Source organism: Uloborus diversus, chromosome 6 (genome assembly GCF_026930045.1).
Source record: "Uloborus diversus isolate 005 chromosome 6, Udiv.v.3.1, whole genome shotgun sequence".
Lineage (NCBI taxonomy): Eukaryota > Metazoa > Arthropoda > Arachnida > Araneae > Uloboridae > Uloborus > Uloborus diversus.
In genome coordinates, this window is record NC_072736.1 from 69,900,147 (window position 1) to 69,913,315 (window position 13,169).

The 13,169-nt window shown below is 34.4% G+C and overlaps 1 protein-coding gene across 1 annotated transcript; it reads right to left on the reverse strand.

Annotated features, from left to right (window-relative positions):
• Positions 1–6,331: 6,331 nt before the first annotated feature.
• Positions 6,332–7,531, reverse strand: LOC129224801 (uncharacterized). The gene has a single exon (XM_054859350.1). The coding sequence runs from the start codon at positions 7,529–7,531 to the stop codon at positions 6,332–6,334; it is 1,200 nt and encodes a 399-aa protein (XP_054715325.1).
• Positions 7,532–13,169: the final 5,638 nt, after the last annotated feature.

Below are 13,169 nucleotides of genomic sequence, written 5' to 3' on the forward strand. Positions count from 1 at the left end.
ACTGCACAACAAATCTACGCACAGCGTCATCGGCTTGAATTTCTGGTTTACACTTCGCGATTGATCGGACCTTCGGGAAAAAAAAACCTTGTATAAGCAGACGATTTTTTTTTGGGACAATGAAAATTATTTCTTTAAGTTGACATTCTATTGTTTTTATTTATTTCTGAAAGTACATTAACTGATTATTAAAAATTTTTTGGCAACAAGGGAAAAAAAAACTATTTTTTTTTCATATGATGTATTTATTTTAATGAGCTTATTATTTTTCATTATATTTTCCTTTTAGAATGCAATTTAAGACTATTTTTAACCGAAAAAAATGTATTCGTTCCTGTGTTTAAAAGGTGCTGCAACTTTATTTGTTCGTTTATTTACTTTTCATGCATCTAATTCTTTTGATGAGCGAGCCATATTCTATTACTAGAAATCAGCTTAAAATATTAAAAAATCATGTTTGAAATAATTTGCAATTTTAGCTAATTTTGAGGATATTGATCAGATACTAGAAAGGCGATATTGGTATATAGGAAAGTAGGCTTGTTTAGTTCTTGACAGAACTTCTTGTTATAATTTACAAAACTGATCAATGTTTTAAATTAATTATACCATGTTTATTGCTAATAAAATAAGACTTAGTGACAGCCCTGAAGGCGTTTCTTTTAACCCTGAAACATAAATCTAAAAAATGTCCAAATTTTCTGAAATTTGGTACTTAGTATGAAATTAGTTATTTCAAGGTAATTTAAAATTCAAGGGTAAAATAAAAAAATATTGGCCTTTATTTTACAAACAATTGCTAAAGGCTTTGAAGGTAACATTTTTTTTTTCTCTTGTTAGAGATGGAAAAAGATTCTGAATAGTAATAAGAGCCAAAATTTTTAAAATTGACACTAAAACAGAGAAAAAAATTAATTCTGAGTTCCGCACTTTTGAAAGTTTTCCCTTCTCTTTCCTTTGTTTCCTGGGTAAATGAATAAATTTTGGAAAAACAGGACAACATTCTTGGAAAATTAACACCCTGACCCTTGACATACATGAATGTTATTGAACTAGATTATCTGGTCTTCATAGAAATTTATTGAATTAATTAAAAAACAAGTTTTCTGCAATTGTTGAGGTGGTCTTTTGCAAAAAAAGAAAAAGAAAAAACAATGCCTATGTCAAATGAAGTAACTTTGAAAGATTTTGTGCTATCAACTCTGAACCATTGACAGATGATGATGGACTTAAATGGTACAGAACTCAAAGAATGAAAATGTACAGACAGCAACAATGGTGAAAATAGTTTCTTGTAAAAAACTGTAATAATGGCAGCGAAGCATAATTTTGTTAGAGTGAAAGTTCTTTAATGTCTTGAAATGTGTGTATCTAACGGTATTTATTCAAAGATAGCTAAAAATGACATCGATAAAGTATTTACTGAATTTTGAATTGATAAAACACATAAGTTTTTTTTTTTTTTTCAAATTTACATTGACAAAGCAAAAATTTTTTACCGAATTTCCAAATGTGAATCTTGAAGAATAGCGATCACAGCACCCTCTCTATAAAATAAATAAAAATTTCATCAACTTTAGGAAATAAATGGAGTAACACAAGTTTCATTCATTGAAATGAATCAGCTGCACATGCATTTGCAACATTGTTAACATTCTATCTAGATTCAGTTGTTCTATCTAAATGCTATTGAAAATGTTAGTAATATTTGGAACAATGCCTATTGTGGTGTATCGAACTAATTGAACTCCGCTATCGTAATCGTAGTGACACCAGAAGCCACAGACGTCACTGGGGAAAAACATCCTCTTGGGACAGAGCAGATCGGAACGAACTCCGGAGATGTGCGCATTGGCGACACACTCTGTCTTGTATATAGTATTATGTACATAGTAAATAAAGCAATTAGAATAGTAAAGTCTAGTATAATAATGTCTGAATGATTAATAACCCATTACATGTTCCAGCGAGCATAGGTTCCCTAAAAGGAACCATAACAGTGGCGACGAGTGTGTGTTACGAAACCACTAATGTAGTGCTATAAAAGTTCTCGTTTCAAAAAGGATAGGGTAATTACCCGAAAACGGCTCAAGGTAGGAAATTTATATATTTTTGTATTTTGGATTGAAAAATAATGGAGGCCCTGGTTCAGGAACTCATAAAACAGAATGAAGCTCTTGTACAAGCTCTCAAGCTTAAAGCGGATGCACCAAATGAGTCAAAAGTGACAGGGGTCAATTTTGAAAAATATGATGAAATATCTGAAAAATTTTGATTCTTTTATAGAACGTTTCGAGGCATTCTTAGATATTCAAAATGTCCCGAAAGAAAAAAGGGCGAAAATGCTTATATCAAGTTTGTCAGCAAAATTAAACAATTTACTGAAGAATCTTTTGTCACCCGACAACCCTGGGGAAAAAGATTTCAAAACGCTCAAGGACATACTAAGAGATCATCTCAATCCAAAGCCATTAATTATTCCTAGCCATCACATATTTTTAAACCGCAAGCAGAACGAGAATGAGTCGATCAACGCCTACATTGCAGAACTTCGCTCATTAGCAATTCCCTGTATGTATAAACCAGATGTCTTAAATATGATGCTTCGAGATGTTTTGTTAGCGGATTAAGAGATGGGGCAATACTACAGTCCATTTAGCAAGAGCTGATAGTGGACATAAACAAAGCAACGTGACAATTGAAATTACCACTGTCTGCTTGGCGCTGGGATGATTGAAAACAGCGCCAATCAGATAAGCGAAATGTCCGCGCTTTCAATGCGAACAGCATTGCCAATCGGGCGAGTAAGTCATGAAAGTAGTTACCCTCTTTGTTTACTTCCTCTATCAGCTCTCGCTGAATTGAGTATAGATAGATTGTTTGAGGAAAATGACCTTGAATTAAATCAAACCTTACAGATTGCTTTAGCAATGGAAAAATCTCATAAATCCACAGCAGAATTAATTGGTAGGCAAAGAGGAATTCATAACTATAATGCTGAAAGGGAAAAGAGCCAATATCGGAAGAAAAAGTGCTCTCAAGATAAAAATAATAGAAAATGCTCTCGATGTGGTGGAAAAAATCATTCTACAGATAAATGTAGGTTCAAGACTTACAAATGCAAATTATGCGGCAAAATTGATCATTTAGGAAAAGCATGTTTTTCTGCCAAAGCAAATAAAGTTAATAAACCTGTTAAGCAAAAACAGGTGGATGTAGAAGCTTTTTCTGAAGATGAAGGTACTGATTCCGTGCCTATTTACACAATTCAGTCTGAAGAGTGTACACTGCCTGAACAAGAACCAAGGAAACCTATAATGGTAAAAGTTCAAATAGAAGGCCATTGGGTAAACTTTGAAGCAGATACAGGTGGAGTCGTTTCAATAATGTCACTGAAGAATTTCCGAAAAATTTCAAATAAGAAAATTCAGCCTACAAAATTAATTTTTAAAACCTACAAAGGGGATAGAATTGTTCCAATGGGTTACGTAAGTAAATGTTACCTATAATGAAATTGCTTACGCATTAAATTTGTATATCGTTAAGGAAAATTTAGATACAATTTTTGGTCGCGAAGGGTTGTATAAAATTAAACTAGATTGGAATTCAATAAAAAATTGCAAAGCTGAAACAAATGTTAGTCTTTCTAAATTGTTAGGCGAATACAAAGAGTTATTTAGTGATGATTTGGGAGAAATTAGAAATTATGAGTGCAAATTAGAGCTAAAACCTGACGCTAGTCCGGTATTCTGCAGACCTAGACCCATGCCCTTAGCACTGAAAAATAGGGTTGGCGAGGAAATAGATCGCTTAGAATGCAAAAATATTATCGAAAAGGTACATATTTCAGATTGGGCAACACCGATCGTACCGGTGATTAAATCAAATGGTAAAGTTAGGTTGTGTGCAGATTACTCCGTAACATTAAATAAGAATTTAAAAGTGCAACACCCACTTCCTAGAATAGAAGATATTTTTGCATCACTGAGTGATGGCAAGGTGTTTTCCAAGGTTGATTTCTCTCAGGCATATTTGCAAATGAAAATGCACCCTGAAAGTCAAACATTTTTGACAATAAATACACATAAGGGACTCTATCTGTGTTAAAGATTAATGTATGGGGTAAATGCCGCTCCGGCGATCTGGTAGAAATATATTGAAAGTGTTTTTCAGGATTTAAAAGGAGTTGAAGTATTTTTTGACAATGCTAGAATTGCAGCTCCAGACGCTGAAACTCATTTAGTAAGATTAAAAGAATTTTTTGAAAGATGCCGCGCTCATGGATTAAAAATTAACAAAGAAAAAAGTAAATTCTTTCAAAAAGAAATAGAATTTTTAGGGTATAAGATAAACTCTCAAGGACTATCCCAAACATCTGAAAAAGTTAAAGCAATTAAAAATGCCGTGGAACCCAAAAATGTTCATGAAGTTAAATCATTTATGGGGTTGGTAAATTTTTATTCGCACTTTTCAAAAAAGTTAGCTACACTGGCTTATCCTTTGCATGAGTTAACAAAGAAAGATGTTCCTTGGAAATGGGATCAAAAATGTAAGGAAGCTTTTCAAACGGTCAAAGACGAAATTTGTTCGGAAAGAATTTTGGCACATTCCGACCCGGAACTTCCTCTTTTGTTGGCAACTGATGTGTCACCAGTTGAACTGAGAGCAGTATTGTCACATAGATTTCCAGATGGTTCAGAACGTCCGCTTGCTTTTGCATCTAAAACTCTTTCTTCGACCGAACAACGGTATTCTCAAATCAACAAAGAAACCTTAGCTATAGTATGGGCTGTAAAGAAATTTTTTCTCTATGTGAAAAATACCAAGTTTACTCTAATTACAGATCATAAGCCTCTACTGGCAATTTTTGGCTCAAAGAAAGGCTTGCCAGTTTTAGCTGCTACACGTCTATTGCATTATGCGTTGACTCTGCAATCATTCCAATTTGATATTATTTATCAGCAAACTAAGGAACACGGCAATGCAGACTTTCTTTCGCGTTTACCTACGGATTCGGAAAAATTGGCTATACATGATGATATTGATATCTTCCAGTTACATCAAATTGAAACGCTGCGGGTGACAGCGAAAGATTTAGCCAAAGAAACTGAAAGGGATGAAGAACTCACTCCGTTATTACGAGTCCTGGAAAGTGGAGGTGAACTGAAGGGAAAGGAGATGGAATACAGCCTGCAAGATGGTTGCATAATATATGCAGGGCTGTCGGATTTTAGCCGGGCCAAAAAAAGCCGGCCGGCTTTTTTTGGTTTAAACCACTTTAAAAAGGCCGGCTTTTATTAAAAAAGCCGGCTTTTTTAGAAAAAATACTTTTTGGTATTTTTAGTGTGATTTAATCAAAATGAAAATTATATATCATTAATGCAATTACTACTCTTTTAATAAAATGGTTAAAAATTAGACAGTTAGATAACAATGTGCAGTACAAAAAAAAAAAAAAAAAACATAACAAAACAAACTATTGCTCTATATTATGAAATTATTGAATGGAATTATAATGATTAGAAATTATTTTCAGTTCAAGTATTCAAAAGATCACAAAACACTGCTGCTTTTAGTACCAGTCATTTGGTTCAGTTTTTAAATAACAGTATACTCTTACCTTTTTTTCTGCTTTTGTTTAATCACCCAAACAGTAAACCACCAACACATTAAAATTTTGCTACATCACAAAAATAGAGAAAAAAAACTTATTTATTAGGGACATGATCCTTTTTGATACAATTTAAATTATTATAAAGGAATGTTTCACTATGTATATAAAAGATCACATACGACTGCTGCTGTATTAAATAAATTACCAATCATTTGGTTGAGCCTTTAAATATCGGTACACTTTCACTAATTTTTCGGCTTTTTCTGCACCTAAGCTGTTTCTGACTTTGCTCCAAATAAAGCCATAATTTGAGAAAATCCTCTCAATGGATGCAGAAGATGGAGGACAACTATGTAATTTTATAAAAAAATCACAAAAATCATCAGATATTGAACTCTTGGTTTTTGAAGCCTTGATTTTTACTAAATTCCACCATTTTCTTGCTGGAAATTGTTCGATAACGTTTTCGGAAAAAAGTAATGGTGAATAGGTTTCGGAATCTTTTATCTTGAATTTTAGTACACCGGGTAGAAATTGAGGGTACTTTTCTGCAAGCCACATTTCCGCTTCATTTTCCTGTAGATTTGTCAATCGCTTGCCAAAGTATTTGGGATCTGTCATGTGAGCTAGCAGATGAAACGGCTCAATGTGTTGATTAGATCTTTTTCTAATTTTTGCTTCATGGCTTTCTAAAGATGAGTCTCCTATAACATTCAATCATGTCTCCACTGCTTTCGACAAAGTAGCGTTGTCGCTTTGAAGTTCATTGATTGCTTTTGAAATAATTTCAAGCTGCTTACGTAGGTAAACAACTTGAGTATAGATACCAACATTTGTCAGTATACTTCCAATCTGCTGATCAAACTCATCCAAGTGCTCTAATCTGATTTCATTATACTTGTGAAAATTAATGATGAAAGTTCTTAGACATTCATCTTGTGAATTCCATCTAGTGTCATTGGGTATCTGAGGCATTAAGCCATTTTTCTCCTTTAGCCACCCATGAGCATTGTGCTTATTCCTGAAATATTTTTGCACTTCTAAGACATGTTTAATTAAACTATTTGGTATGATGTCTTTAACACAAAGATTTAGCATGTGTGCTGAGCATCCATAAATCAAAAGTGACTGGTGAGTTTCCTGAATTTGATTTCCCATAGCAGTCATCTTATTTTCATTATCTGTACAAATAGCGAACACTTTCTTATTATACTTGATCTCGACTTCCTCTAGTGTTTCCTTCGCAAAATTAGCACAAAACTCTGCTGTTTTCTTTTCCGAACCACAGTCCATAGCCTTGAAAAGGTAAGATTTAACTCCGGTATGAATACTGCAGGCAAATATTGGGTCATTTTTTACACTTGACCATCCATCAAGGATTAAAGTTAGAGCTGCTTCATCGACAAGTTCTTTCTTTAAGCAGTTTTCAATATCATCGCAAGCTTCATCAAGTAATTTCCCCGAAAGTTGATGCCTGTTAGGAGGAACGTAACCAGGTCTTAAATCTTCAACCATTTTTTTAAATTCTACATTGCTTGAAACATTGAAAGCTATGTTGTTTGCATAAAAAAATCTAGCAACAGATTTATCCAAATTTTGTTTCTGAGATGCTGTTGTAACTACACCGTAAGAAAATATGGATTTCTGCTTTTGTTCTTTGCTTGAAGAAGGAACTTCTGCACAGTCATTATTGCACTCTTCAACTCTGGGCACTTTAGTAGGAGGCTCAATCTCTGCAATATCAGTTTCTTCAATAGTCCTAGAGGCAATATTCCTTTTGCACTTTTTTAAATGTTCTTTTATTCTTACAGCTCTTTTGCTAACAACAGTTTCGCAATGTTTGCACTTCACTTTTGTGCCAAATTCAGTAAACTCATTCCATTCTGAAGCTTGTTTTCTCCCACATCCTGAAGCCATTATAACTTTGGGAAAATAATAGTGATCACTAAAAATTTGAACTGAGCTACTCAAAGGTTCAAAATGGTTTTAAAGCAGAAAAGAATTGTGATACCATTTTCAATCTGCAATTCCATTCTTTTAAGAGGTGCTATTTTATTGGTTATTGGAACTAGATCAGTAACCAATAGTTGTCAGATAAATTTTTTATTCCCCCAGACTTGGATGGGAGGGTGACCTGTCTGCCCTTCCATTCCTGAAAGGTACCCTTCTTCCCCTTTTATTTGTGAAATGGTTCTGTTCTTGCCTGTTTGATGAGAAACCAGAACCCTGTTGATTTTGAACACAAAAGTGAATAAAATGCAGCAGTACCTTCCTCACTCTATTTCTGCAATCTTTCTCTCCTCCCCTCCCCCCCTCCTACTCAACTAGGATTGTCATTGACTATTGCTCATTCACCAGCTCCCCAATTCTGGAACAAGGAAGGAACATTCTTTCAGGACAATAATACTCTGCCACCTGTTTTTATCTTTAGTTACACCTTTAATACTTTTGTATGTCACTGCTCCTGTCACTCAAACTAGAGGATCATTCCCATTGATATCCACTCTTTCTTTCTGACTAGCCTCTGCTGAATTCTGAGTAATTGTAAGTTTCTAGAATTGCCTTGAAACCACTAAAGAATACTGGTCATGACCCTCCTTATCACCTTACAAATAGTGCAGAATGGGTTTCTTTGTCCAATTGACATACCTCTGAATGCAATTCCAATGTTTATCTTTTCAGCAGAGTTTAAGTAAAGGGAAGGTGTCTTTTTCCATTTTATAACATTTCATTCAAATTCAAAGCAAGTAATTCAGCAATGATGTATTTTATTTACTATTTATCTACTTGGAAATAAAATAATTAAATTCATTTGAAATAAATTATTTTTTAAACTTTAGAATATAAAAAAAGTAAGAGTTCTGCATTTTAGCAGTGACCTGTTTTTAAGATCAGCTGACCTGTATCTGCTCCCTTCCCCCAGGCGCGCTTTTGATATGAAGTCCTGGAATTATTCAGCTAATATATGATAGCACTTAATTTTGAAGCTAATAAATTAGTAATATTTCAAGCATCAGTTCTTTTCTTCTACTAATCTTGGTTTTTTGCTAAATTCAGAAGGGTGCCATTTGATTATTTTGTAGTATATGTTTTTTTTAAAACATAGAATAGTCTTTAAAAAAATAAATACTGTACACACAAAAAATACTATACAGATGTTGTTTTAAGCTGTAACACAATCATTCAAAAGAAACAATTTGACAAAAAATGAGAAATTTTTATCACATTTCAATGAAGCATTTTTTTTTTTTTTTTTTCACTGTCTTCCTAAGAAAACTGATTTTTTTTAAGTTTAAATTTTCCCAGTTTGTTCTGAGTCACTATACTACATACTTTCTTGTATTGTAATCAAAGATAAACATGTTTAAAGTCATATTGTCGTCTCTGAGCAACAGTAGGATATCATATTGTTATTTCTGGGATTAGATGTCTTACTGTTGCTCTGAGGCGACAATATGGAAGCACTTTTCCATGCTGAAGGTGGAAGAGTAAGCAACAAAAGCGTAAGGATTCTCTCAGACATTTGAAATCATTTGCAGTTTTTGTTTGTATATTCTTTTTATCACCATATTTTCAGCATAAGCATTGCTTTATTACTTGAATTAACATTGGTTATCCTATTAAAATGTAAGGAGGGCATTAGTATAAGTAGTAAAGTATGTAATGCAAAAAAGCCAAAAAAGACCGGCTTTTTTTAAAAAAGGCCAAATAAAGCCGGCTTTTTTAATAAAAGCCGGCCGGTCTGGCTTTTTTTAAAAAAAGCCGGCTTTTTTACAGCCCTGAATATATGGGCAACGTGTATGCATTCCGAAGTTGTATAGAGAAAGAATTTTAAATTTCACGGACACTTAGGTGTAGTTAAAATGAAAACAGTCGCGAGATCATACGTATTCTGGCAGGGAATCGATAAGGACATTGAAAGGGTTGCAAAAAACTGTGTAGATTGTGCAGGTAACAAAACTGATCCTCCTAAAGTAAAAGTACACCATTGGGAGTACCCTAGCGCTCCAATGGATAGAATTCATGTTGATTTCGCAGGCCCTATATTTGAACATATGTTTTAAATAATAGTTGATGCACACTCAAAATGGCTAGAAGTATACCCCATGAAAACTAGCTCTACGTTCAAAACTGTCGAATGTTTACGAGATTTCTTTGCTCGCTTTGGACTGCCAATCATGTTGGCAGGGGCGGATCTAGAGGGGGGCCATGGGGGCCATGGCCCCTCCCAAAGCCTTGTGATTGTAGGAATTTTTTTTAACAAAAAAAAAAGAAAAAATATTATGAGAAGATAACAAAATTTAGCACATGTGTTTTACTGAAAAAGAAGTGTAGGCCTTAACTGGGAGATAAATTATATCCCTATCCTCAAAACAAAACTTTTATTTCCAAAATTTTTCTCCATCTTTTACATCATTTCTCGATTCAAACTACAGACACTTGGACGATCTCTAAATGCTGCTGTTCTCAGAGTATACCTATTGTTCACAAGAACAAAGAGAGCCTAAATTTTCGTTTTTATGGCTTTAATTTCAAAACTAGGGGGAGAACTCCCTTTTCCTATGCCCTTTCACAAATGCAGCAAAAAATTGCATTTTAAGTCTTTTATTTGGAAAAAATGTCGACGGAAACTAGCTTATCCAGCCCTTATCACTTAACTTGCTTAAAAGCAACTTAAATGAATTTTTTTGGGACTTCAATTACAAACGATTTTTAATAGGACCCCCTCCCTCCTTAGTTTATATCGTGATGATAGCTTAAAAAGAAGGTTTTTGGAGGAGCTCACGAATCTTCCACCCCTTTCTAAAATATGTATAAATATAGCTAAAAATGGAATTTTTAGAGCCTCAAAGGCAAAATATTTCCAGAAAGGAAGGATTCTAAGAACCTTCACACTTCCTTTAATGTAAGCAAACATTACCTAAAGGTGCATTTATAGGCTGGACAGCTGAAGAGCAAGAAGAGCACCCCTCCTCTTCTAACTTCTTAACGTATAATGACAGAATATTTTGGTTTCTAAGCTTTATTTTCAAAAAGTATTTTGGGGCCAACGCCCGAAACCTGACCTTTCTCCGTACATCATCAAAAATAGACAAAATGCGTTTTTCGTTTCATAATTTTCAAAAATTACTCGGAAATTTAAATTTTTAAACATTTTCGAGGGAGATTCCTAATTCCACCCCCTCACCTAATGTCTCCATACCCCGAAAATCGAGTTTTTAAAACTTCATTTTAATAATATTTTTGGGGAGTTCGGAGTTTGTTCAAAATTTTCGGATGGCCCCTCCCAAAACAATCGGTTGGATCCGCCACTGCATGTTGGTAAGTGACAATGGTCCACAATTTACGTCACAAGAATTTCAGGCATTTCTGAAAGTTAATGGCATAAAACACAAATCCACAGCACCGTTCAAACCATCAAGTAACGGTCAGGCCGAAAGATATGTGTTTACTGTAAAGCAGTCTTTGAGAACTATGAAAAATTATCCTGGAACTCTTAGACAAAAGCTGAGTACCTTTCTTATGCAATATAGGAAAGCCCCCAACATGACGACATTACAAAGCCCAGCTATGCTCATGATGAAAAGAGAAATTTGTACAAGGATCGACCTGGTTAGACCAGATCTAAAGAGCAGAGTCGAGGAAAGAGTTCGCAAAGGAACTTATGAATTTTCGGATAGAGGATTCAATGTAGAAGATAAGGTTGCAGTTAGAAACTATCGTCAAGGCGATAGAAAATGGTGATTTGGAACTGTAAAAAGCAAAGACAGACAACTACACTACACAGTAGATGTGAATGGTCAACTCTGGCGAGGTCACATCGACCAGATGCATGACGGGGGAGACATTGAAGATGTCGACTGGTTGCGCCAACCATCCTTTCGGAAAAGATCCAGTGACGTACGTCCTGAAAGCGGTCCAGCCGACAACGACAACAGCAATCTCCAGGGAGACCAGCCCATGCCTTCGGAGATGACTGATGTCCGACCAGGATCTCCAACCGCCATACCTATGGCAGTTACCAAGATGCCAGGAGAGCCATCAACTGCACCTGTTCCACTTAGGTGTTCCACCCGCGCGAGAAAAGCACCAGATAGACTGGGCTACTAAAGATTAAAAAGGGAGGAATGTGGTGTATCGAACTAATTGAACTCCGCTATCGTAATCGTAGTGACGTCAGAAGCCACTGACGTCACTGGGGAAAAACATCCTCTCGGGAGAGAGCAGATCGGAACGAACTCCGGAGATGTGCGCATTGGTGACACACTCTGTCTTGTATATAGTATTATGCATATAGTAAATGTAGCAATTAGAATAGTAAAGTCTAGTATAATAATGTCTGAATGATTAATAACCCATTACATGATCCAGCGAGCATAGGTTCCCTAAAAGGAACCATAACACCTATCAACATAATACAAGCACATCAATCATAAAATTAACATCAACAACTTCAATATGTAAAAAGTATTCAGTATGTTCAAAATATCTAATAAATGCTTTAAATAATGCACAGTTCAATTTTGTTAAAATACTCACATTCAACAGTTCATTCAATTTTCTTTGTTTAACTACTGTATTATATAACGAATAAATACTTTTGTGCTGAAAATTCAAAAAATCAGTAATCCAATGTCAGAAAGCACAAATATTGCAAAATATTTGCAGACACGTGTTTCGGTGTTACAAGGAACACCTTTTTCAATGCAAAGAAATGTGAGCTTCTGGATGAAAAGTCATCCGAGAAAAGCTTTTCATCCAGAAGCTCACATTTCTTTGCATTGAAAAAGGTGTTCCTAGTAACACCGAAACACGTGTCTGCAAATATTTTGCAATATTTATGCTTTCTGACGTTGGATTACTGATTTTTTGTACTGTATTATAGTTCCTCACAGAGTAACTGTAAATTTTTTTAATTTTACCTTTATGTTCAAAAAACAATAAGTATTATTTTTGTTAAAGAATAAACATGTATTTTAGCAATATGTACTGTATATTGTATGTAATGGTTGTACCCATTGTATAACCACTTTTTTCGATTAAATAGAATTTTTCCTGAATTGTATTTTCTTGGTTATTTTCAAAAGCCAGAATAATTTCAAAATCTGAATGACTTATAGTCCTAATTAGCTCCGACTTTTGACGTTCCACTGTATTTTTAAATCTTATAGTCACTAAATAAATACAACTTTAATTAACATCACTATGCATCATAAATTAATACTAACTACTAAGTAAATTATTTGCTGAAAAACCAATTCATATTTACTTATTTCTTGGCATGGGCGGATTTATGGGGGGGGGGCAGAGGGGGGCAATTCCCCCCCAGTTTTGGGAGGACTTTATGTAGTAATAGCACATCTTCCAAAATCTTAAAACAAGAAAAACATGACTTTTTCTTTTTTGAATAGTTCAATGAAAATGAAGAGAAAAGCAAATGTCCTTTTCTGATGGGAGAAAAGAAAAGGAAAAAAAAAAAAAGAAAACGAACGTTAAATACAAGTAGTACAACTGTCACTGGGGTGCTGAAAATGTGTCTAAATTCACTATTTTG